Source organism: Hemicordylus capensis, chromosome 3 (genome assembly GCF_027244095.1).
Source record: "Hemicordylus capensis ecotype Gifberg chromosome 3, rHemCap1.1.pri, whole genome shotgun sequence".
NCBI lineage: Eukaryota > Metazoa > Chordata > Lepidosauria > Squamata > Cordylidae > Hemicordylus > Hemicordylus capensis.
This window is the reverse complement of record NC_069659.1, coordinates 186,718,939-186,745,337: the sequence shown is the minus strand read 5'-3', so window position 1 is coordinate 186,745,337 and position 26,399 is coordinate 186,718,939. Positions and strand designations below refer to the sequence as shown.

The 26,399-nt window shown below is 42.4% G+C and overlaps 1 protein-coding gene across 4 annotated transcripts in view; it reads right to left on the bottom strand.

The window, feature by feature from the left end:
* Positions 1-2,097: 2,097 nt before the first annotated feature.
* DNAJC15 (DnaJ heat shock protein family (Hsp40) member C15) overlaps positions 2,098-26,399 on the bottom strand; it is a 42,110-nt gene continuing 17,808 nt past the window's right edge. For all 4 annotated transcript variants that reach the window (XM_053313148.1, XM_053313147.1, XM_053313146.1 and 1 more), the window contains 5 exons: positions 26,043-26,094; positions 19,053-19,126; positions 11,942-12,018; positions 8,497-8,567; positions 2,098-2,378 (listed from right to left, as the gene is read on the bottom strand). In XM_053313148.1, the coding sequence (XP_053169123.1) occupies positions 2,308-2,378; positions 8,497-8,567; positions 11,942-12,018; positions 19,053-19,126; positions 26,043-26,094 (345 nt within the window). In that variant the 3' untranslated portion in view covers positions 2,098-2,307. The remainder of the gene's footprint in view (positions 2,379-8,496; positions 8,568-11,941; positions 12,019-19,052; positions 19,127-26,042; positions 26,095-26,399) is intronic.

Below are 26,399 nucleotides of genomic sequence, written 5' to 3'. Positions count from 1 at the left end.
CCACAAGCACTGGGTTTTGTTATTTCTGAGGTGTTCTGAGAGTAGATTCTCTGGTAGCAAATGAGTGTGGAGGAGAGGGCAGATATGGACCCAAAACAAATTGGAGGTGATTCAATTTGGGTACAAATTGAAACGAAAAAATCGATTTGTGTAAACCCCTAGTGGTGATCAGAACTGCATGCAGTATTCCAAATGTGGCCACACCATAGATTTGTATAAGGACATTATACTAGCATTTTTATTTTCAGTTACTTTCCTAATGATCCCTAGCATGGAATTTGCTTTTTTTTTTTTTTGCCCCTGCCACACACTGAGTCAACACTTTCAATGAGCTGTCCACCATGATCCCAAAATCTCTCTCCTGGACAGTCACTGACCCCATCAGCGTAAATATGAAGTTGGTTCCCCACCACCCGCGAATATGCATCACTTGACACTTGCTTACATTGAAATGCATTTGCCATTTTGTTGCCTACCCACTTAGTTTGGTGAGATCCTTTTGGAGCACCTCATGATCTGTTTTGGATTTCAACTCTGAACCAAGAAAGCAGACATACAGCTCACCTTGTCATCAACTTCACAGTGGTGAGCTGTATTTATTCATATATTATCCAATTGTTATCTAGTCAAAATATGCATATACATATAATACTAACAAATATATGCAAAATTAATGCAAGTGGAGACATTTTTTGGTGAAAAACATCCTCTGTTTCAACTATTTTGGTGATGGATATTGACTTTTTCACTATCTGGATCCAACAACCCTATTTGGTGCGAAGGCTGGGGATGTCTTAGAATGTGGCATTAGTTAGAAAAGGAGGCGCAGTATGAGAAACACTGACTTAGGGTAAAATGTCTTCCACCCCAGGGCAAGGGATAACTAAGTTAACAAATTCTTAATATTCTGATCATTTTAATATGCAAAATCTATATAATTAATTCTTCAAGATGGACTGGTCTTGGATGCGTGGGGATGCGTCACAACCTCTTGCAAGAGTGGTAGCACAACTCGCGAGAGTTCCTGAGGGAGCTGCCGCTGTTAGAGAGAAATAATGGCGGTAGCGGCAGGCCTGGCCGCCAGGGTGAGGAGGAAGTGGCGGCAGGAGGAGGCAACAGGATGGCCTGGCCTTGGCCCGCCCACTGGGGTGAGGAGGAGGCAGCGGCGGCGGGATGGCCTGGCCTGCCTGCCGGGGTGAGGAGGAAGTGGCGGGAGACAGAGGAAGTGGGCCAGCCAGCCGGACTGCAAGAAAGTGTGTGTGTGGGGGGTGAGAAGTGGGGGAGGGGGGAGAATGGCCAGTCGGCTGGCTGGCCGGCCAGAAAGCCAGGCATGCCGGCATGGGGTGCTACCTGGGCCGCAGATGCTCTGCGCCAGGGCCCACTAGTTATGAGTATTTCTTTAAATATTTATTTTAAGCACATTTGTTTTCTGCTCCTTCTTCCTAGGAGCCCAAGATGAGTTATGGTGAGGATAATACTGGATAACTCCACATGGAAGGTTAGGCTGAGAGAAGGTGACTTGTCCAAGGCCATCCAAGAACATGAGCTTCATGACAGAAAGGGAATCTGAAACCAGGTTCAAGTCCTGTACTCTGATATATAACTGCAGTGGAATAATTAATACCTAAATGGAAAGATAACACATTTAGATTTTACAGCAACATAGAAAGCTGCCTTGTACTGAGTCAGATTATTGGTCTATAAAGCTCAGTATTGTCCAGCCCTACCTGGAGATTCCAGGAAATGAACCGAGGACCTTCTGCATGCAAAGCAGATGCTTTACCATTGAGCCACAGTCCCATCTTCTAAGGGGAATATTTTACAACAGATAGTGCTCATGTGTAGTTACCCATCCAATTGCACACCAGGGTAGACCATCCTTAGCAGGGGCAATTCATGCTTGCTACCACAAGACTGGCTCTCTTCCCCTTTCTCATAGGAGGAGATCAATTTTTGCTAAAGAGAAACTGAACAAGATCCTATGTTTTGCACATTTAAAAAGTGATATCACCAATATTGTAACTGTTTGCATAACGGCATTACACTTCAAGTGCAATATCCAAGTAACATACTTTCCCTACAAGAATGGCACAGGAATTGTGAATAATTTCTTTTATTATTACAATACTTGAAGCTGTATTTTCAAGTGTTCTTGGAACATTATTATTGATGTGGCAACTGAAGATTAGTTCTTCTAATCGTATAGCATTGTTATCCAATACAGAAAACAGCTATGGAAAAAGCCATTTCACAGTTTCTCAGTGCAATAACAAGTTCTACATTTCTCATGACTGAAATCCTGGAGTCCTAATGTTTGTTGCTTGATTCCAACAAGTCTTTTGCTTCATTGATTTTTGTTGCCAAATAAGGAGAGCCACCTGAATTGAGAGAGAGAGAGAGAGAGAGAGAGAGAGACAACAGTAAAAATACTGGATTATTTACCTTCATGTCAGCATGCTCCTTAATTACAATCAAGGATTCACAGTTTTTGTAAGTTATACATTTTATTAACTTTTCCATCAAAAAAATTGACATAAATGTCACAGGAAACTACTGTATGGTCAATTATCACTTTCCCCTAGCCCTCCCATGCTTACTTTCATAGGTTGACATGTATAACTGACCCTTTCATAGGTTAACATGTATAACTGAAGTTCTCTGGCAGAATTAGAAGCAAGATTTTGGACAGTTGCATTTTAGAGTTCTCTCTACAAGCTGCCTGCATATTCCTACAAGATATTTGATGGCAAACGCAGGCCAAAGAGCTGCTTGCAAGACTCAACCAGTACCTCAAAAAAAGGACTGGGAAATCATGTAGAATTGTAGACATGTAGGCACTACATTTGAGTAAAGTGCTAAAGAGATGTTCAAGCTCTTTCAGGTCTAGCATTGGGGTTTAAACTCTAGATAAGAGGAGGCCAGGTCAGTTGCCTTCTATGGTAAGGAAAGTTGGGACTTCTTTCCCAGGATCAATTCACGAGACCAATCATTAGTGTGCAGTAGCAAGAACAAAGGCTGAGTTCAGGCCAGAGAAGTTTTTTAAGCACTCCAGTATTTTATTTATTTTTCAAGGATTATTTGAAAGAAAACCCCAGACTCATTAAGTGCTCATAGCAAACCTTTCCCATTCTTGAGTCAAGGCACAGACGTACCAGCCCAAACTGTCACATCAAAGCTATTTAAACACAGAATGCCTTCTTCCTCCCAGTCTTCAATACTGTTATTGCTTTCCAGTCCATCTAACAATCTGATTACAGTTCAGTAGTCTTGGTGTTTTGTTTTTCTACTCTCCCCGCAAGTGCCAACCATCTGCCTCCTGCTGCTGAAAACATCCGAAGGTCTGCTGTCATGAGCTCACCAAGCCCAAGCACATACCTAGGTGCTTTGCCTTTAAAATGTGCTTTCAACTACAGAGCACTGCAAACAGTCTTTCTAAGCATCTGCTGAGGAACAACACTGTGGACACTTCAAGGGCAAACGCTCAGTTCAGAGCTGATGTATATGAGACGCGGGGTACACGAAAAGTACTCACCTGAGCGAGGGTTCCGCACGGCCTAGCATCTTTATGTGCTGACCTCTTTGCATGCAGCAGTTTTGTACCAGTTGCTGAAGGCTTGGAAGGAAAGACAGCAGGTGCAGGTGTGCAAATGCTGCTACAGTATGCAGGCTAGTACACAGGTTGAGAACCCTTTAAACAGGATGCCAGACCATGTGGAGTCCCACACAGGCAGGTGCTTTGTGCACACATCATATGAAAGCATCCCTTAACCTCCTGCAAGACATTCTGCTACACTTTCAGATGCGAATCAGACCTATCACACACAGAGGATAGATCAGGAGCCCCTTCTTCATCCTTTATCACTCGTCTGAAAACAAAACCCCCCAAAGCAGGCACAAAAACATTTTGACTTACATGGACAGAGCACAGGTAAGGGGGGGGGCATAGAATCACCTTTGGCTAATATGGAGAAGTTGAGGTGGGGGCATGTAGAAGAGGAACATGGTTGAGGGGGAAGCAGAGTGATACTGCCCTGCCCACTAAAGAGCTGACAGACATGGAAGCAGATCTTGTGAACCACTGGGCTGGGCTGCGAGCCCGGTGGTTCCTAGGCGAGTAACCCGCCAAATTACCCCTGCCCTAAAACCAGGTTTGTGGAGCGAGCGCTCCACAAACTTGGTTTTCAAGATTGTGAGTAGCCGCAGCGCGGCTCTGCAGTTGCTCACAAGTAGACTCCCGGAGGGGAGGTGAAAAGCCGCCTCCCAGCTCCAGGGGTCTCCCCAGTATGCCCTGCGCTGCGCGGCCCCCGAGCTTCCCAGCCCCAGCCGGTTCTGTCACGGAGCCGTCAAACGTGTGGGCAGCCGATCTGGCCGCCCAGGGCTCCTTCCCTGCTTGTGTGTGGGGAGAGCGGGCTTAACCAGCTCTCCCTGCTCACCCTTCCAAACCGGGTCTCACTGATTGTGAGACCCGGCTCAGAGTGTGTTTGCATGCACACACACTGGCAGCAGGGAGCTTGATGAATAACCTATTCTTTGGCAGCTTTTGCAAAGTTTATTTTCTCCCATCAGATATAATTTTATGATGGGAGAAAAACCTTGCAAATGTTGCCAAAGAGTAGGTATTTTACAATAATCACATCTATCACACTATATAGTTTAAGGCGAGGACGCTCTCCATTAAAATTCTGAACATTTTATTGGTCATGAAACCTACAGTGCCCATCCAAAAATATGTATTTCCAATTTGGGGGACATCAACTAGGTGACAAGTGCTACTATCTCTAAAACGGTGGTGCAGATTCATTCAAAAAATAGTCAAGAACAGTCTGAAAATGTCTATGGAATCTACAGTTGAAAATCAGCTAGAGATTGTGCACCTTGCTTTTATTTTCTTGTTCTGCTATTTATATTTTAGAAATGTGGCCTAAATTTGACTAGTGCATTTTGTTGTCGGTTGGGGGGGGGATCTTCCTCCATTATTAGGCTCTGAACTGTCCATTTTAAGTTGCAAAATATCTGTAGACAAACACTGTAGCATATATCTACTTAACGCCTTTCAGAGTCACTTCCGTGTATTTTGAACTGTCCTCAGGGTGCATAATAGCAAACAAAATGGTGGCTCCCAAGAAAGGTTTAGAAATGGCAGTGTTACTAGGAGTTAGATCTCTACCTCCTCAGATCACACTGCACTGATGGCCAGGCACTCCAGCAAGCTTAGGGGGCATTCACTAGTTGATGGCACTTGAGCTTGGTGTGCCACTCTCAGATGCTCCAGCTGGGTGCTTTGTGATGGCCTGCAGCAGTGGAGCAGTCAGACAAAAAAGCAGCAGCTGCTGCTCTTATACTGTACTCTAGGGGACCATTTGCCTTGAATGACCTTCTCCCACTGCCTTGCTTCACCTCTTAGTGTCCGGGACCAAGGTGAACTACTGCTGAATGACTTTTAACAGCCCAGGATGGAACTGCTCCTTCTGCTGAACAAATCACAGCTCTCTCACCCTGAGAATGGCTCATCCAACACCACCAACCACCTCTTGATGCAAACTTTCTGGAGGACACCACCCCATGACCCCTGAGGTGAGGCACTTGTCCTGATGGGTTGGTGGTCCTTCCTGCTCCTTAGGCAACCTTGACAGACCATTCCACAACCCAAAACAAACAGGACTCCCATTCCACACACGGCCATAAAATCCCAGCTCAACTCTCACAGTCTGAGTGTACCAAAGTGGGCATGGCTTGGAGGTCAAGGTTCAAGAGGGAGCTAGGTTAGGATGTAGAACTGAAGAGATTTATTATTATTTACTTATTTAATAAATTTGAATACTGCCCACTACCGGTCTCTAGGTGGTTTACAGCATAACAAACCAAGAATGTAACAGTTAAAACATAAAACCAGATTAAAATATCCATAAAAACACCAACTGGATGGAATGGCAGGCTGGAACAGGAAACCAAGGCAGATAATTGGGAGCTGGCTCTAGCAGTGTATAGCTGATGCACCAGCAAGTGGCTGGCTGAGACTGAGGATATAAAGATAGCAGGAAGCCCTATTGCTTCTTGGCCTCAGCTAGGTCCTAATCCAGGGCCTACTTCCCCCTCCTCCTAAGTAGACCCATAGGAACAGATACTTTGGGCAATCAGGCAAGAACTTCTCTGCCCAGGCATTGGGCCCGGGAGGCAAGCACTCACATCCGTAAGCGGAAGTGTTTGCTAGCTAGCCATTCTTCCTGATCTTAACTTAAGGCTTATATAAGCTTCCTGATCTTAGTGCAAGCCTCATATAGGTAAGGACCACCAATCAGAATCTAGCCCCAGTATTTATTCAAGTACATAATGCAGAGTGCCTGATAGTCACAACGCATTATTCCACTAAGGTATTTCTGCAATCCTGTGCTAGTGGTTTTGTACCAATATGGTAAGCATGGAATTTCTTCTCTGAGAGGAAAGAAACAGTGTTAAGTGGGAGAATTCCATGCATACGTTGGCCCTTGATCATGCAGAGTGTGTCATCTGCTAACCCTATAATCACCAAGAAGCAGCATGGTGCTGTGCAACTTGTACAAACTGGATAGACTTGAAACAATGCACCAGAGCCCTTCAAAATGGCCCCATGCAGACACATACAAACTAGGTGTTAAGGAGAAGTATGGATTACAGAACTGAATATAATGTAGTTTGTCCCAATAGGAGACAAACATGGTGATAGGATAAAGATACAACAAAATGAAATGAAATGAAAACAAAAGAGATAAAATACGGTATGTCTACATTTGTCAGCTGAATATTTTTGAACCTCATAACAGTTGGATCAAATGTTATTTTTCCTGTCATTACTGCTACTTAAAATTTTCAGTGCAAAATTCCAATTAATTGACATTATATGAAACTCTATACTTCCAATAGTCCTACTTTCGACAATAGTACTCTTAAAATCACAGGACATCTAATGTTGGCATGACCTCTTATGATCCTATGATCATGGGAGACAAGTCTAATAGTGGCTACTAGTCTTGGTGGCTATAGGCTACCTCCAGGATCCCTCTGAATAGCAGTTGCAGAGGAGCAACAGCATGAAAGGGGGCATGCCTTTTGGGCTTCCCAGAGGCGTTAGATAGACCACTGCAAGAAACAGGGTGATGGACCAGAAGGACTCTGGGCCTGATCAAGCAAGGATCTTATGTTCTCATGAGCTGTGTTTCCATCAAGGCCCACTACCTGAGGTCACCAGGACACGCTTGTCTTCCTGAAGGAAACAGGGATGAAAAAAACCCCATGCGGAAGGTCACCTGATCAGTTAGCATTCTGATGCTGGGAGTAGGAAGCAGAATATATTTTTCTAGCCCTGAGGTGCTTGGGAAAAGCTAATGGGGATGGAAAGAGGGCTTGTGCCCAATGTTTTCTCATAAAGTATTTTGCATGTGTACAAGTGGCTGCTGAGGATTTACTACAGTTACATAGTTCACTAAACCCCAAAATCCATAAACCCCCTCCACTTTAGTTGGAAGAAAAGTCCTTTCAAAAAGAATCAGGTGGAAACCCCTCTTTCTGTCCGTGACTCTTTCAGGGGCTAAACTCAATAATGCAGAGTAACTCTTGGAGGGGATATATCTCTGTCACTGTTCATATCGTTACTATTCCCCATTTATATACAAATATTTAACTCTACGACTCTGTCTCGATCTTCATCTACACAGTAAACCTCAACAGATAATTTATTTATAAAGTGAAAGTACGGCAAGAAGGGAGAAAATGTTATGTTCACACCTTTCGCCTTAATGAGGTCAGAATTAATTTTATTCTCCTGATATGAGAAAGAACTGTAAATCTGTCAACCAGATATAAAAATCTTCACTTCCCCCTTTTTGGCTTTTTAAATACTGTGCAACTCTCTACCATCTGTTGTATCAAAGTACAAACAGCAATGAACATATGGGCTTTCCTTCTCAACCAGCTGTAGTGTAGTTAAAAGTTATAATAAGAGCTTTTTGGGGAGATACGTTTACATTAAAAACCTGGCTAGTTAAAACATCTGTGCCTGGCTTTATAGTTTTTAAGAGCACTAAAACCTAGTACATACATTTGTCATTTGTATAACATTCTGCTCAAAAATTTATGTGCTTGTCTATTTATGGCAGCAAAACGTCTATTCTAGAAGACATGGATTTTTTCACAGCTTCATAGCTAACGTTTTTCCTTCTTCAAAAGCTAGCAGCTTGACATAGCAGTTTCAGAAATTCACTGCTTGACAGCTCGTTAGCTTGTGATATAGTGAATGACCCCCAAAGGCAGCCATTACATGCCTTGTTACGGTTCACAGAAGCTGGATGGTTATCTGTTTTATACAAGCTAAATGTACATGCAGGTAATACTAAGACTTACTTTGAAATGCACTGCCTAGAATTTGTGAAGTTACATTTGGTAGGTAAGAAAAAAGGGTGGGGGGCTGGCAACATGTTATATGTCACCTATCAACTAGTATTTATGAAAATAAAAACATACCTTTATCAGGGTGATTCAAAATCATGATTTGTCTGTGAGCAGTTCTAATCTTGGCTTTGTCAGCAGATGGACTGTAAAAATAAATTTAGAGTGCTTACCATAAATAATGACTCTTGCAGACTGTAAATTAGCAGTTTGCTTGCTTTTGAAAAACACATAAAAATCTAGAGATCTTTGCCATCTGGTGGGCAAAACATGACATTGCACTTTTAAAGAAAGACTTGTACATTGAAGGCTCTATTTGTTTGGTGTTTGGGGGGACTTTGAGAGCAGTCCACCCACATTTACCCAGACAAAAAGTCAGCTGAGCTAAAAGGATGGGAAACATCAGCATAGCAGTGCCAACAGTTGTAAAGAAGCCTGTCCACAGCATGAGGATGTCCAATTCTCCCTGGGTAAGAGTGGGCTGTGATTCTATGACCACTGGCCAATTGGAAATGTATGTATTTTACTCAGGGATATTTATGCTTGCTCAGGAGAAACCTGTGGTTTGTTCCAATGGGTCCAGTGCATATTATTACAATTTGACCATATCACAGTTTCTTTCTCAGTGCTGAGAACCACCAGTTCTGGTTTTGTCCTGTTTACTGACAGCAAGGGTTTTTACAATATACTTAGTTATTTATGAGGCCTTTCCCTACATCAGTGTTTGACAGGCGGTAAACAACATTCAGCAAGGAAACAAACCTGGAGATTTCAAAAGGAATATTCAAGCAAAGTTCCATTAAGTTCCAAACAGCAGGAGGTAAGGAACTAATTCCTGGAGCCTAGAGAGCTAAGAATAGATATTTACAATACTAAATATTGTGGTTCTTTACAGAATAATTTATGCAGTTCAACAGAATTAGTGATTTTTGCATACTTTGTTTTGGCAGAAATCTATGTCCTACATAAGATTCTATGAGGAATTCAACATGTGCAAAATTTTAGAAGGGAAATAGCTGAGTGTGCCACACAAGATTGTTTTTAATATATAAGATTTGATATCTAGATCTGCTTATTTTCCTCATTCCTCTCTGGCTCTTTTGAATTGTATAAACCATTATTTTAAATCAACCTCAGTGCACTGGCAAGAAGGCAGAATACAAATCTAAGTAAGCAAGTACAGCAAAAGGCAGTCTAATAAGTACAGCAAAAGGCAGTCTAACCCCTGCTAACTTGGCAAAGAGGCACCTTTTAACGTGGTGATTCTCTTTCATTTAGCAGGGGGAGAGTAACTGGCCCTATCCACCCCCAGCACAGTACCTCAAGTGACTGTTACTGGTGTCTATCTGATGTTTCTTTTTAGATTGCGAGCTCTTTGGGGACAGGGAGCCATCTTATTTATTTCTTATTTCTCTGTGTAAACCGCCCTGAGCCATTTTTTGGAAGGGCAGTATAGAAATCGAATAAATGATAAGATAAGATAAGATAAGATAAGATAATGATAATAAATAATAATAATAAAAAACATCCTCACACATGGATACTAAAATGTTTAGAAACAACTGGTGTCAGCAAAAACATTCAGATATTTATTAAAAAAGGAATGAGCATGTGGAGTACACAGTTAACAATCAATGGCGAGACACTTGGACAGGTTAGCATTAGAAGAGGCATTTTCCAAGGGGACTCACTATCCCTTCTGTTGTTTGTAATCGCCATGACCCCACTTTCACAAATACTAAACAAAACAGGCCTCAGATACCAAACATCTAAAACATCCAGTCAAATCAACCATCTGCTGTACATGGACGATCTGAAGTTGTATGGAAAGTCCCAGTCAGAAATCGAATCACTGCTAAGCACTGTCCGTATATTCAGTAGCGATATAGCAATGGAGTTTGGACTAGACAAGTGTGCTGCATTAATAATGAACAGAGAGAAAATAAGAAAAACAGAAGGAACAGAACTGCCCAATGGAAGCAAGATCAAGAACCTGGAAGAGAAAGAACATTACAAATACTTGGGCATTCTCCAGGCTGATAACATTGCACACACTGAAGTTAAAAGAAAAATTGGAAGTGAATGCATCAGGAGAGTTAGAAAAATCCTAAAGTCCAAACTCAATGGCGGGAACACCATACAAGCCATAAACACCTGGGCTATACCTGTTATCAGATACACTGCAGGAATAATGGACTGGACCCAGGCAGAGCTAGAGACGCTGGATCGTAAGACCAGGAAAATCATGACCATCAATCATGCTCTGCACCCCCACAGTGATGTCGATAGGCTATACCTCCCTCGCAGCTCAGGTGGAAGAGGAATGCTGCAGGTCCATCAAACACTAGAGGAGGAAAAAAGAGGCCTTGAAGAATATATCAAGGATAGTGAAGAAGATGCACTTCAAATGGTCAATAATGCGAAACTATTCAACACCAATGAAACAAAGCAGGCCTACAAGAAAGAACAAGTCAAGAACCGAGCAGAAAAATTGAGAAATAAGCCCCTGCATGGTCAATATTTGCACAATATAAGTGGAAAATCAGACATCACCAAGACCTGGCAATGACTTAAGAATGGTTACTTGAAGAAAGAAACAGAGGGTTTAATACTGGCTGCACAAGAACAGGCACTAAGAACAAATGCAATAAGAGCAAAAGTCGAAAAATCAACCACAAAGAGCAAGTGCCGCCTTTGTAAAGAAGCAGATGAAACAGTGGACCACCTAATCAGCTGTTGTAAAAAGATTGCACAGACTGACTACAAACAAAGGCATGACAAGGTAGCAGGGATGATATACTGGAACATCTGCCAAAAATGTAAGCTACCTGTAGCCAAAAATTGGTGGGACCATAAAATTGAAAAAGTGGTAGAAAGTGAAGATGTAAAAATATTATGGGACTTCCGACTACAAACAAACATCTGCCACACAATACACCAGATATCACTGTAGTCGAGAAGAAAGAAAAACAAGTGAAAATAATCGACATAGCAATACCAGGGGATAGCAGAATAGAAGAAGAAGAAATAGAAAAAATCACCAAATACAAAGATCTGCAAATTGAAATTGAAAGGCTGTGGCAGAAAAAGACCAAAATAATCCCAGTGGTAATTGGCGCCCTGGATGCAGTTCCAGAAGACCTTGAAGAGCACCTCAACACCATAGGGGCCACAGTAATCACCATCAGCCAATGACAAAAAGCAGCTTTACTGGGAACAGCCTATATTCTGCGACAATATCTATAACAATTGACAATAAAATTCTGGCATCCCAGGTCCTTGGGAAGGACTCGATGTCTGGATAAATCAAACCAGTCAATAACACCTGTCTGACTGTGTAAATAAATAATAATAATAATAGTGATAGCAAACTACATACTTTTCTGTGCTTCTTAGCTTATGTGCTATATTCTAAATAAAGCCACTGAGTGAGGTTGTTTCTGCCCTGTATTTTGTAACTGACCATTTTCCTTTCAGGCTTGGGAACTGAATAGATTCTGTATCAATGCAGCACACTTACCTTATGCCTAAAATAAGACTAGCTTCTCGCCGATTCATTTTCTGTTCAAATCCTCCTTTATAATAGGACGAAAAGCTCTGTATGGGAGAGAGGGAGAAGTTATTAGATCCCAGTTTCAGCTGTGATGACCTCAGTTCTATTATATGGCTCCAACTAGGGTAGGATGTTCATGCTGAAGCCACAAAGATATGGCTCACCAGTAACCGAACGTAGGTATATATAACTGCATTTATTTTGTATTTGTCCATTGCTTGTCTGACTTGTCTGTCCCTGCCCTCCTTTTCTTCCCATCTCTTGATTTCTCTAGTTAAGGGTCAAGGCCAAACTAGCTGAAATACAGGACATTCATGGTTAGAGGCGCCTGTTTGTTCTCCTGTGGCTTGAGCCCTTCCTCGTCCCACCCCCCACACTAACAGCTCCAGCCAGCTGTTTTGAAGATCAAGGAAGTGACACTCTGGGGCAGGATATCCACCTCTTTCTTCACATGCCCTCCTAAAGCTGCTATTGGCTCTGCAAAAGATAAAACAGGTACAGACCTGTCTTGCTTCTCCCATGGAGCTAACAGTAGCTGGGGAAGGGACTGGAAAAGGCATGAGAGGAGAGAGTTAACCACACTGCAGCTGCCTGGAACTGATAATCCACACACACCCCTAATCCCCAGTCCTCCCATGCCTTGGCCCTCAGAGTGTAAACTCCCTGCAGCAGCCTGTCTTTTGGGCTTAAGAAACTCTGTAAAGCACCAACTCTACTGATGGTACTGAATAAATAATCAGAATGATTTCGGAAAAACAGCCACCTGCTTAGCATCTTCAAATTTAGCTCCCAACAAATTATAGTTTTGGACTAGAGCACGGCTGTATAACTTTGGCCCTCCGGCTGCTGTTGGACTACAATTCCCACCATCCCCGGTCACAGTGGTCAATTGTCATGGATGATGGGAGTTATAGTCTGACATCGTAGGAGGGCAAAGTCATGCAGCCCTGGACTTAGCATATGCAGAAAGATGCACAGGAAAAATTGTATGTGTTTCCGTTCTAGCATTATCAGAGCTCAGTAAAATTCTTTTTAGTAATCTTTTCAGTAGCCTTTCAGGATACAAGGCTCATTTTTTTGAAATGAGAATTGCTATTCTTAAGTGTGAATAACTACTTGAGAAATAGATTTAAACAGATTTTGTGTTTTCAAAAGTTTTGATGGGCAATTGTAACATGTTGGTTGAGTAAGTGAAAGCATGGAGAACCCTGAGGAAAAGAGACCATGCCATCCTGGAATTTATGATACCTAGGGAGAAAATGTCAGACCCTCAATTTCAGGAAACCCTTAATTTCAGGAAAGCTGACTGTAACTCAGATAAAAATTAGATAAGACACATCTCAAGAAACTAGCATGGATGAAGAGATAGCTTTCTGAACAGCTGAGAGGCAAAAAGGGTACATACAAAAAATGGAAGGAGGGGTACATAACCAAGGAGGAGAACAAAAGAGTATCCAGAACCTGTGGGAATGGTGACAGGAAAGCTAAGGCTCAGAATGAGCTGAGGCTTGCAAGGGATGCCAATAAAAACAATAAGGGTTTTTACAGGTATGTCAGGAACAAGAAGGTGGTCAAGAAGGACTGTTGCTTGGATAACGTGAAGTGGTAATGAGCAACAAAAGGCAATGCTGCTTAATGCCTATTTTGCATCTGTCTTCTCCCTGGAACAATTATTTCACTTTTTTTTAACAGCTGCATCACACTGCTGGCTCATGTTCCGTTTCTTGCCCACTATACATCAACAGCATAACAGACAGAACCAAGGTTCAATCTGATCTAGACAGGCTCAAATATTGGGCCAAAACCAACAAGATGACATTCAGCTGAGACAAATGTAAAGTCCTGAGTTTGGGTAAGAAAAATCAAATGCACAAGAACAGGATAGGGAAGACCTGGCTAGGCAACAGTACATATGAAAGGAGCCTAGGTGTCTTAGTGGACAAGAAATTGAACATGAGCCAGCAGTGTGATGCAGCTGTTAAAAAAAGTGAATCCAATCCTAGGCTGCATTAACAGAAGCAGAGTCAAGATCACAAGAAATAATTGTTCCGTTGTATCTGTGCTTTTCACTGCTCACTTGGAATACTGTGACCAATTCTGGGCCCTGCATTTTAAGAAGGATATTGATAAACTCAAATCAAATCAATCTGTATTACGGTCATAGACCAGCATAAAGTATAAGGGGTGATTACATATTACAAATAAAAGTAGATATTAGAAGCCTAGGGTGAGTGACATAATGCAAGCATATGATAAAAGACTATAAAAATCCAAAATAGAGGTAACATTTAAAATAAAACTGTGGCTATCTAAGACAAAAGCAAGGCTGCACACTAAATGACCCTTAATGGCCAAGATCTGAAGATCTGGCCAAGATCTTCAAGATCTGAAGATGGCAGTTAACAGTAGTTAATAATGGTAAAAAGTGGGTAAGTATTTATAAAAGGTTTATAAAAAGCATACATGCATAAGAAAAATGCATTAAAATGTATATGAAAATCATGTAGGCATAAAAAACCCATAAAATCATATGAGGGCAATTACAGACATCTATATATTTCATCCCCGTAGACGTGCCTCTGTGGGGATGCGTCCCGGCAACCCAGCTGATTGGCTGGGCAGCGGAGTGGAGGGACGCACCTGATTGGCTGAGGCGCGTCTGTGGTGGAGGACAGAGGCGGTGGCGGGCTTTGCCGGGCCATGGAGGCCAGGGCGGCGGCGGGCCTGGCCCGGCCGCGGAGGCCGGCAGCGGCCCGGCCGGAGACTGGGGCGGGGGGGAGAGAGGTTGTTGGCGGCGGGCCCGGCCCGAACGCGGAGGCTGGTGGCAGGCCTGGATGCCAGGCGGCGGGCCCGGATGCCAGGCGGCAGCGGCACTCGGCCGGGCCGGAGACTTGGGCGGGGGGAGAGAGGCGGCGGATCCGGCCCAGCGAGGAGTCCAGGCGAGGAGGCGGCGGCGGCCCGGCCGGAGACTGGGGGGCGGGGAGAGGTTGCTGAACCCAAAAAACACACAGATGATCTGTGCGGGGGTCAGCTTGTAGTAAGAGTTTTATCAATTTGAGGCAAGTTAAAAAGTCAAGAAGCTGTGGAACTGTACAAAGGTAGGAGTGCAGGGCTGCCATGAAGCACTCTGAGGCAGCAGCCAAAGGGTGTACTGGAGTTAGTCCATAAAGCTGGGTGCTGGGCACGAGTCTGAGGTCAGAATCCGCCTGACTTTAATTGATGCCACGCAGAACTTGGCAACACTGTAAGTGGTGGCGGGGTTGTTATCAGAAAGCAGTGAAGAGCTGTAAAATTGGTCTGTATGATTAGGATGAAGGTAGAATGAAGGTGGAGCGAATGTCCCTGTAATACAAACACTGGAGGCGAAGTTGGAGAAGGGACCCAGCTGGGCACCGTAGAGAAGCTGCGCAAGAGGTTTTGCTTCATACAGTTTAAGCGCTGTGGGTTTATACTGGCTACCTCTTGCCCGGAGAAACGTAAGAATAGCAGAAGTACTCCTCTGTGCATTTAATATGGGCTCCTGCAAGTTTTGGGGGTTGGAAACCTAGGCTGTTAAGCTGGCCCACCATTATTGATAAACTGGAATGAGTTCAGAGAAAGGCAACAAAGATGATGAGAGATCTGAGAACCAAGTCCTATAAGAAATGGTTGAAGAAGCTGGATAGGTTTAATTTGGAGAAGAGAAGATTAAGGGGAGATAAGATAGTAGTGCAGTCTTCAAATATCGGAAGGGCTGTCACATAGAAGGAGTGCACTTGTTTTCTGTTGCTCTTGAGGACAAGACTAGAACCAATGGTTGGAACTACAAGGAGGTAGGTTTAGAGGCTAGACATTAGGAAGAAATGGAAGAACTACAGCTGCTTGACAGTGAAACAATTTGTCTTGTATGAGCAGTCTTTCCTTCACTGAAGGTTTCCAGTCAGAGGCTGGACAGCCATCTGTCAGGGACGATAGAACTGCTTCCTGCAGTGGGCAGGGGGAGGGACTAGAAGACCTCCAGCATCCCTTCCATCTCTAACATTTTATAATTCAATTATTCTAAATATCTCATTGTATTTTCAAGATTTCTTTAAAAATAATTTTAGGCAATATATCAAAATATTGCAATATATCTAAAATCATGGTCAAAGATAAAAATATGGCATAAAAGATCTTTAGAATTCAAGATGAATGTTCTTCAAAATTAATTTCAAAATCTATCAAATAGTAGAGACTGTCATAAAACAATGCCAAAAATATTAGCATGATTTTTCTTGGATGACAGAAAACAAGAATGTCTAGATAGGTAGGGCATGATCCACTCAATACAATATTATGTATGAGTCTAACTTTCACACCATCCAAAATCACATTAACTTGAAACTGACTATTGTAGTACGCTTCCAACTGAAACTGCTTTTTTCCTGCCCTCACAAAAACCAGTAATGGCCGAGAGCTATTATATAGCCCTGTCTCCAACCATATAGCTATATAGCTATTATATAGGCCTGTCTCCAATCTCCCGTGGCTGGGCAAGGTAATTGAGAGGTTGGTGGCCTCTCAGCTCCAGGCGGTCTTGGAGGAAACTGATTATCTAGACCCATTTCAAACTTGCTTCTGGGTGGGCTATGGGGTGGAGACTGCCTTAGTCGGCCTGATGGATGATCTCCAGTTGGGAATTGACAGAGGAAGTGTGACTCTGTTGGTCCTTTTGGATCTCTCGGCGGCTTTCGATACTATCAACCATAGTATCCTTCTGGAACATCTGAGGGTGTTGGGGGTGGGAGGCACTGTTTTACAGTGGTTCCGCTCCTACCTCTCGGATAGATTCCAGATGGTGGCGATTGGAGACTGTTGCTCTTCAGAATCTGAGCTTAAGTAAGGTGTCCCTCAAGGCTCCGTACTCTCTCCAATGCTTTTTAACATTTACATGAAACCACTGGGAGAGATCATCAGGGGATTTGGAGCGGGATGTTACCAGTATGCTGATGACACCCAGATCTATTTCTCCATGTCAACTTCTTCAGGAGATGGCATATCTTCCCTGAATGCCTGCCCGGAGGCAGTAATGGGCTGGATGAGGGAGAATAAACTGAAGCTGAATCCAGGTAAGACGGAGGTACTTATTGTGCGAATCAGAACTCCAGAGACGATTTTGATCTACCTGTTCTAGATGGGGTCACACTTCCCCAAAAGGAGCAGATTCGCATTCTGGGAGTACTTCTGGATCCACACCTCTCCCTGGTTTCTCAGGTTGAGGCGGTGGCCAGGGATGCTTTCTATCAGCTTCGGCTGATACGCCAGCTGCGCCCATTTCTTGAGATCAATGACCTCAAAACAGTGGTACATTTGTTGGTAACCTCCAAACTGGACTTCTGTAATGCGCTCTACGTGGGGCTGCCTTTTTACGTAGTCCGGAAATTTCAGTTGGTTCAGAATGCGGCAGCCAGGTTGGTCTCCGGGTTACCTCGGAGAGACCACATTACTCCCTTGTTGACTGAGCTACACCATCTGCCAATAGGTTTCTGGGCAGAATACAAAGTGCTAGTTATAACTTATAAAGCCCTAAACAGCTTAGGCCCTGGGTATTTAAGAGAACATCTTCTTTGTTATGTGCCCCACTGCCCATTGAGGTCACTTGAGGAGGTCCGTCTCCAGCTACCGCCAGCTCGTCTGGTGGTCACACAGAGACAGGCGTTCTCGATTGCTGCCCCGAGATTGTGGGAATGTGCTCCCTGCTGAGATACGATCCTCTTCATCTCTGGCTATTTTTAAAAAACATCTGAAGACCCAACTCTTCACCCAAGCTTTTTCAGCTTTTTTAATTTGTAGGTTTTAATTTTATGCTGTTTTAAAATTGCTAAACAGTTTTAACTTTTTATATTTGTTTTAATTGTTTTTATGTCATTGTTAACCGCCCAGAGACGAAGGTTTGGGCATTATACAAGTTAAATAAATAAATAAATAAATAAAATCTACAACAATAGCAGTTTCTTCATTCTGCTGTAAATAGCTGATTCAGATACATGGAGGGGTAATTTTCAGCAGAAAAAGCTCTGGGAGAAAGAATTAGTCTTCCCCTCCCATGTCAGGACTGGGCTCTCATGGTTGGTTGTGTGTGTCCACTATCACTGCTCATCTTTGTTTATTCATAATCTTCTTTGCTGCAAAATGATAAATGAGAAAAAATCCACTCTCATTTCCCACCAAAGAATCTACTCTCATAAAGAAAATTGCTGCTGAAATCCCCATTATTGCCTATGGGAAAAAGCTTAAAGACACGTGAACTTCAAAAAATTGTTAAAAATCGCCCCCTTTGGCCAATTTCTTTGAAATTTGTGTGGTAGCTTCCACCCATTGGGCACTACCACCTACCCCACCCCTTTGTCCCTGGAACCACCTTATTGCCCCGAATTGATTCAGAATAAGAAAATTCAGGTACAAATTGAATCTGGGGTGTTGGGGGGGGCAGATTTGGACCCCAAACAAATCGGAGTCATTCTTTTTGGGTTCAAATTGAATAAATTAATTCATGCACATCCCTACTTGCAAGGCATTACATAAATGGGCAAAGAGAATGGCATCACAGACCTGTGGTTCCCCTTCCCTGGTCTTCAGCATATCAAATATTAAGCTCCACAGAAAATGTTCCAGTATTGCAAATTATAAATATATATATATTTCCCACCATCACTTCCCAATAGCAATCCCCTGCAGCTCCCCAAAACTTCTCTTGAGTTTGGGGGGGATCCTTTGAAAGGAGGGGGAATTGCTAAAAATTGGATGGGCACATCTTCTGAAAGCAGAAAAATACAATGCTCTGGATACAACTCACCGTCCTCAGTAATTTTACATACAATGACATTGCTTGAAAAATTCAAGAGGGGTAGCCATGTTAATCTATTGTAGCAAAAACAGAGTTTTGTTTCATTAACAGTGGCACATTAATGACTATATTATGGCATAAGCTTCCATGGGCCAGAACTCAATTCGTCAGAGAGAGAGAGAGCGAGAAACACACCCTGAATACTGGAAGAATGTTTCTTATTTCTCTTTTGATCTCTTAATCTTGTGAAAAGGACCCAAGCTTTAAACTTACAGCAGCTGAAATTTTTCTTCCTGTTACTGTGATTACTCGTTCTAGTGGTTTCCAGAGCTGGAATGCATAACGACCTATAAAATATTGAAACAAGAGGCAGCTTAACATCTGTTCATCTGTTAAGCAAGGATGCAGCAACAGTAATTTCTTGCTGAGAAGAACAAAGAAGAATGTTCCCCCCCCTCATTCATCTGGAAGTCCAAACTGTTGTCCTTTTCTGATTCAAACTGTTCCCTGAATGGCTGGTTTTGGAGTCAAGCCCAGCACAGTGCCATGATGAGTTGGCAGGCACTTACAGAATTCACCCTTTACGCCATGGCAGAGGAAGCCATTTTTAAAGAAAATGCTTATACATTATAAACATTCTAGGCTCAAGTTCCCCTGCTTGGTTGTGCTTTCATAAACACATCTTCTGAATTTCAGGGAAAGCTACAATACACACAAACAGCTTAGATTTGTTTCATTGGTTGTGAATCTGACTTCTTAAAGCCTATGAACGATGGGTTCATACCACTGCATCTGTACAGTGGTACCTTCGCTGTTTTGAACTATTCTAAAATACATTAAATGCCGAATAGAGCAGTGGCTGTCTTTGCGAATAGGAGCTGCTTGGTCCCCTTTACAAAAGCCACTGAACGACAGCTACAAGAAAAGAACTGATGGCTCACCAAACACAGACGCAATTTTATGCATGCTTCTCTGTGAGAGCTCCATTGAACATGTTATTTATTTAATTTATATACTGCCTGACTCCAAAGGCTCTAGGTGGTTCACAAAAATACACACAAGAAAAACAAAACAAATAGTTAAAATAAGCAATTTTGAAAAATTAAAAAACATTCAGAGAGTACTAAAAGCCTGGCTGGGGGAAAATGTGGCTTAACGGCTCTTTTGAAGGCTGGCAAAGATGTTAAGGCGGACTTCTGAGCAAACATACATAGGACCGGCTGTCAAGCAGGAGATTTACGATGAAGCAAGTCCCACTGAGCTTACTTACTTGCAGAGAAGCCCGTTCAGGACTAGATTGCTTGGTTACAAATGGCAACATGACATACTATATACAACAAGTTGGAATCTGGTGGGGCTTAACCTACATATTTAAAAAAGAATATTATTTAGATGTGCCTTTGAAGACAGTTGAGAAAATGGCTCAAAATGCAACGGCCAGTTATTGGGTATGGGTGACACATCACACCTATTTTATGCCAGTTGCACTGTCTGCCAATTCATTTGCAGGCTCTATTTAAAGTACTGGCTATTACTTTTAAAGTCCCATATAGTCTGAAACCAAAGTTACCTACCACTTGCATGCATAAGTACCTGCCCAGGCATTCATGTCTGTATCTCAGGCCCTGCCTGCTCTCTGGACCACCACTTACTCAAATTTGTTTAGTGGATACTAGAGACAGGGCTTTTTCAGTAATGGCACCACAACTGTGGAATTCCCAATTGAGATATGGCAAATTCCCACACTGGCTATTTTTAGAAGAGCTGTAAAAAAAATTTTCCGATCAAGCTTTTAGGGGACTGCTTTGGATGGATTTTACACTCGTTTTAATGGCTTTTACCCTGAAGTTTAATATGTGAATGTGTCATTTTCTTTTATATTTTGTAGTTTCTTGTTTTTTATTGTAAACCAACTTGTAAATATTTTGTTTTAAAAGATGGTATAGAAATATATTAAATGAATGCATACATAAAATGTACATTATTTAAATAAACGAATATGTAAAATGTATATAATTTTACTTCCAATGCAATGGCGCAATGCAGTGCATAAAAAGCAGAATACATATATAAATTTTATTATGTGGTGTATGTGACAATTTAAAAAATATACATTTAATTATTAAAAAGATGTCAGTTTACTTTCCTATCGGTGGACAGTTAAAAGCTGGTTTTAAAAGAAGCAGTTTTGTATTGCCAGCAGAATATTGCAAACCTGGGGTTCAAACAGACCTCCAAGGGGGGGAAGTAGTTCCACAACCTGGGAAGCTATCACTGAGAATGTCTTTTCATGCTCTTAACATTCCGACTGAAACACTCTCTAAGTATTTCCAGACAGTATCTCCAGTGAATTTCAAGGGGGCTGTGACATGACATAAGAATAATCAGATAGTTCTTTAGATAGCAGGGTCCAAGTCATGTTGGACTTTACAAATCAAGGATAATAGTCCACTGGTCTACCACTTGCCAGTTCTTGGTAGACTGTCTAGCGCCTGCTGGTTTCTGTGGGGTTTGCAAAAATAAAAAATTAAAGAAAATGCTGCACTAGGTTTCTTTTAATCTGATCCAGCAAGGCACTGTGTTGTTGTAGTTGTCTTTTTAAAAACCGCTTCTAATTGGAACTCTTATATTTTGAGTAAATGTATGAGTGTGAATACTCAAGAATGACTTAACAAAAATTAGCTATGCCATATTTTGGGTGGTATAGAAAGATTTTAAATAAATAAATAAATAAATAAATAAATAAAAAGCACATTGCAGCAGCCAGTCCCCAAGATCTAGGAACAATGGTTTCTACTAGAACCAAATCAAGCAGACATTCATTGTTGCAATTCTTGACAAGAACTAAAAGCTGCTCCTAACCACTGTTGCAACCAAGAGCAGCAGAGGATCAAGCTGCAAAGCTACATGATCAGGAGAATCTCAAAGCATCAAAGGAGTCGGGACAGGAGTAGAAAGCCGTAGGATGGAAGAGGGAGTCTTATCTTCAAGGAAGATAAAAGGCACTTATGCAAAGCTCAATCATTAAGACTCAAACAGTGCTGAGAAACCCCAGAGCAGAGTGTTTTCAGGGATGTTTCCCACCAAATACGGGCCTTCTCCACTGCGTGGACTGTTAGCTTTGGAACGTGCTCCCTGCTGAAATAAGAGCCTCCCCATCTCTTACAACTTTTAAAAAGGCAGTCAAGGCACATTTGTTCACCCAGGCTTTTAATTAGATAGTGTTTTAATAGTTCGATGGTTTTTAATAGTTTTAACATTGTTTTACGTTTTAAATTGTTGTAATGTTTTAACCTTTTACTTGTTTTTATTATTTTGTTATAAAGAGCCCGGAGACTTGTGTTTTGGGCAGTATATAAATATGTTAAATTAAAATATAAAAATATCAAATCCAAAGCACATTGACACAGGGAGAACTAGCCTGCTTGGTCCAGCATTACGATCTACTGCAGAGCTGCATGACAGTTTCTTTATCAAACTCCTCCCTTGCAAGGGAGAGAATCTAGTGCAGTACTAAATGCAGTTCAGGTCTAAACCAGGTATGGCTCTCAAATCAGGGCAAATACTGTTGACTGTGGCATTTTCAGAAAAATCTGCCTATAGAAAAATTGCCCTCTCCCCTTAAACAGCCTCCCCTCCTCATGGACTGTTAGCTTTGAATCCAAGTGAGACTGTTGCAGAGACAAGCATTTAGTGCCAGGAGGGAAATAGACTTCCATTTGGACCCAACAGAAGAGTCATGTAAACTGACTTGATGCACACAACCTGGAGAGGCAAAGCAGCATCTTAGAGCTGAATTTCCCAAACATGAGGAACTGAGTAACCCTCCCCACTAAAAGGCAAGCAAGCAAGTACTAAGACCAGTGGTGTAACAAAGTCAGAGGGGACCCATGTTCAAGAAATGAACACTGCAAACATTTTAAAAACATTTTCTGGCAGTGGCCGCTGGCAACACAAAGCCACCCTGCAAGTGCCCCCCACTCACCACATGTGGTGGCCTGCCTGCCATTGCTCCGGCTCCTCCTCTCTATCGCTGCTGGCACAACAGTAAGGAGCTGAAGGGCCTCTTTCCTCTCTTGGTTGAACGAGCCCTAAGCTCCCCTCTTGAGTGTTCACATGGTTGGTGCCACACCAAATTGCCCTCCCTAATCTCTAAGCCAGGGCTTAACTAATCCCAGGAGCCTAGAAATTTAACTTTGATGCCTAGTCTAGGCTATTCAGAGGTAGAGTTATATAATAAAGCCTTCATTTGTTCTAGGCAGCCCAGTTTTGGTTTTAAGTATATTACTTGTAAAGGAGATAAAGAGAAGCTCATTTACCATCCCCTCCATAATGTCTGTCACTAAGTCCAGTAAGTAAGTGCCGCATCCACTGTATGGCTCCTAAATATTTGAGCTGGCTCCTAGATCCAAAGAATTGTCAAGGCCTGTTCAATTCCGATTTCTCCTTGTTCCCTCACAACAGCTAACATGGTTGAGTTTCTGAACTACCCTTCCCAATTCCCCTGAAAAGTTGGTATGTGCCTTGGTTCCTGATCGGCCACTGATCACAATTGCACCTGAGGCACACTCTTGGTGCCTCGTGTGAACGTCTCCTTGCCTACCACTTGGCAGCACCTCTGCTAACCAGTCCTTGGGATCTCTACAATGAGACCTACACCCTTAGCATCACTCACAAGATGGCAGACTAAAGGACACGAAGTTGAGCAAGTGTGGTAACACCCATTCTCCCACTAAGATATCTTTATAGAAAAAAATCAATATGGATTTTCAAGTTGTTTAAGATAGTAAAATGTCTATATTGTTAATCTGGGCCAAAAATGTCTGACTCTTGTCCCATTTGCCACCTTAAGAGGAGTAGAAGGCCTGAAATAACATGGCTTCTGAGACTATGCTCCATCAGGCTTCTTGGCCTATGTGAGTGTTACTACTAGAGAAGCTAAGATCAGACGGACTCAATTCGCCTATGCATTATTTTTAACTTAAAACAGAGAAATGTGCCTGCCTATCCAACAGCAACTACATATAGATGGCTTTGAAGAATGTTAGGGCTGTGCCACTACCTTGGAATTCTTGCTAAATGGCACTTTTTTATTGAACAGGGCAGGGGCGTAACTACCATTAGGCAAGGGGAGGCAGTCGTCTTGGGGCCCCACTGCCTCGAGGGGCCCCCCAGAGGCACATCACATGACTCCCCACCCGCCCATGTTGCACTCCCTATGAATTATGTTGAGTCTCATGGAGATCGGCAGGAGCAGAGAGTAAAAAAACTAGATTCAATGTGAACTGGATATTCACCATATTCATAATGGGGATGTGAGTGTGAGTGCACTATATATTGTGAAGTGTGTTTGTGTGTGTATATCAGCGAGGGGCCCATTTTAAATTCTTGTCTCTGGGCCCCCTCCAACCTTGCTACGCCCCTGGAACAGGGGATCGGAACTCCTGCACCTGTTGTATAAAACATGTCATATAAATGTTGAGAAGAACACTGCAAAACTGGGATTGTTATTTTACTGCTTCATTAGCACTTTTGAGTGAGAAGAAAAAAGAATATAAAAAGACTGGGATCAGATATTAGGCAGTTGGAATTCTAGGTGAGCATTACCACAGATCTCTTTCCCTCCCTTTCTCTTTTTTCTTCCTTCTAAAGAAAGTCTAGCTTCTTTTAATTATTTTCTTCTACTTCTCCATATCAGGTGCCGTTTTCTAAATTAACTTCCATGTTTAATTTCTATGTTTTCCCCCTTCTTCTAGATAACCCTCTACAAACAATGCCACTGCTCCCCCACCCCCGCCACCCATCAGTATTGTTTCCTTTCCTGCTGGTGAAAAGGTTGTTTTCTTCCAGCCAGCAATACCCTCATCATAGCATCTTCATTGGTTTTTAACAGCAATTATGACTTTAAAAAAGAATTATAGAGCTTTTTTAAATAAAAAGCAGGAAATTGTATAGGGAAGCAAGTAAGGATAGTAGCAGCCTGGACATAGAGTAGGTATTATAGAAATATTTAAATTGATTAGCATTTGGCATTATTATTTGCTCTCAAATATCTCTCCACTGTTCATTTACCAAATATGTCATATTAAGATCTGATTATTAAGTCTCGTTTCCTATATTGTTTTTGAAAGTTCATTCTATTTTCATATAATTTTGTATTTGCTTATACTTTGTTGTACAATTGTTGCTATTGCTCTGCATCTTATCACTTATATAATGTGTCTTGTGCTTCAGTAAACAGAGAGCCAGCGTGGTGTAGTGGTTAGAGTGCTGGACTAGGACCGGGGAGACCTGAGTTCAAATCCCCATTCAGCCATGATACTAGCTGGGTGACTCTGGGCCAGTCACTTCTCTCTCAGCCTAACCTACTTCACAGGGTTGTTGTGAGGAGAAACTTCAGTATGTAGTACACCGCTCTGAGCTCCTTGGAGGAAAAGCGGGATATAAAATGTAAAATAATAATAAAAATAATATCAATTTGTTTCAGTTAAATTCATATGCTGGTGTTTCTTGAGTCTGTGTATATTCTCTTCTGATCAAACATCTGGCAACAGATTTTTGCCTACTGGGGCAATTAAAGATCCAGATTTTCACTTTCATTTTTAATTTTTTTTTACATTTTATATCCCGCTCTTCCTCCAAGGAGCCCAGAGTGCATAGCTCCACAGTAGCACTTACTTTGCATACAGAAAATCCTATGTTTAATCCCCACTACCAGTGGTGTAGCTACCTAATGGTGCAGCAGGGAAATGACTTGATTAGCAAGCCAGAGGTTGCTGGTTCGAATCCCCGCTGGTACATTCAGTTGTCGAGGGGGCTGCCATGGCACCTCTTGCCCCTCCCCCAGGGCAGCCCCTTATCCTCCTCCTGCATCCAGACAGTGAATGAAGAGTTGAGAGTGCAAGATATGGCCCTCAGTTCTTGGTGCTGGTCACGGTCCCTGTGTCTGGTGTCAATTCAGGGGGTGTAGCCAGTGTATGCATGCTCAGGGGGGCAGAAGTGGAGAGAGTGGACACCACCAGCACCCTGTCCCTGGTCTGCCAACAACCTCCCTATACCCCTGCCCAGCACCTTCAGTTAAAAGGTGAGAAAGACTAAGAAATATCCATGCTTAAGACACTGGAGAGTCACTGCCTGCTAGAACAGTCAAGATAGGACTAGAATGACCAAAAGGTTGACATAGTATATGGCAATTTCAGAGACACAATTCACTACCACACAGCTTATTTCAGCATAGGTAGCATACATCCTTATTTTACTTACCAGCAAAAGCAACAGCGGCAACACCAAGGCCAACAGCTATCATAGTTCTGGCCTAGTAAAAAAATAGGAGTGGGGAGAGTAGAGATTTAGGCACTGTATAATCCAATACTGGTGCAGGAAAATACTGTTTATGCAAAAGGCGCATTAAATAATGACATTTGATTTATACAGGTTTAAAAATATAACTTTGATTGGTGCAGAGATCATACCACTCTCAACTCTGTCTACACCCCACTAGGCCTCTTCCTCCCTCCTACAGTCTCCCTGCAGCATTACCTCCAGTCTGATCATGTAACTGAGCCTTCAGCAGTCAGATGCACAACTGCAGACTTCCCCTTCAACAATTCCCTTATATCG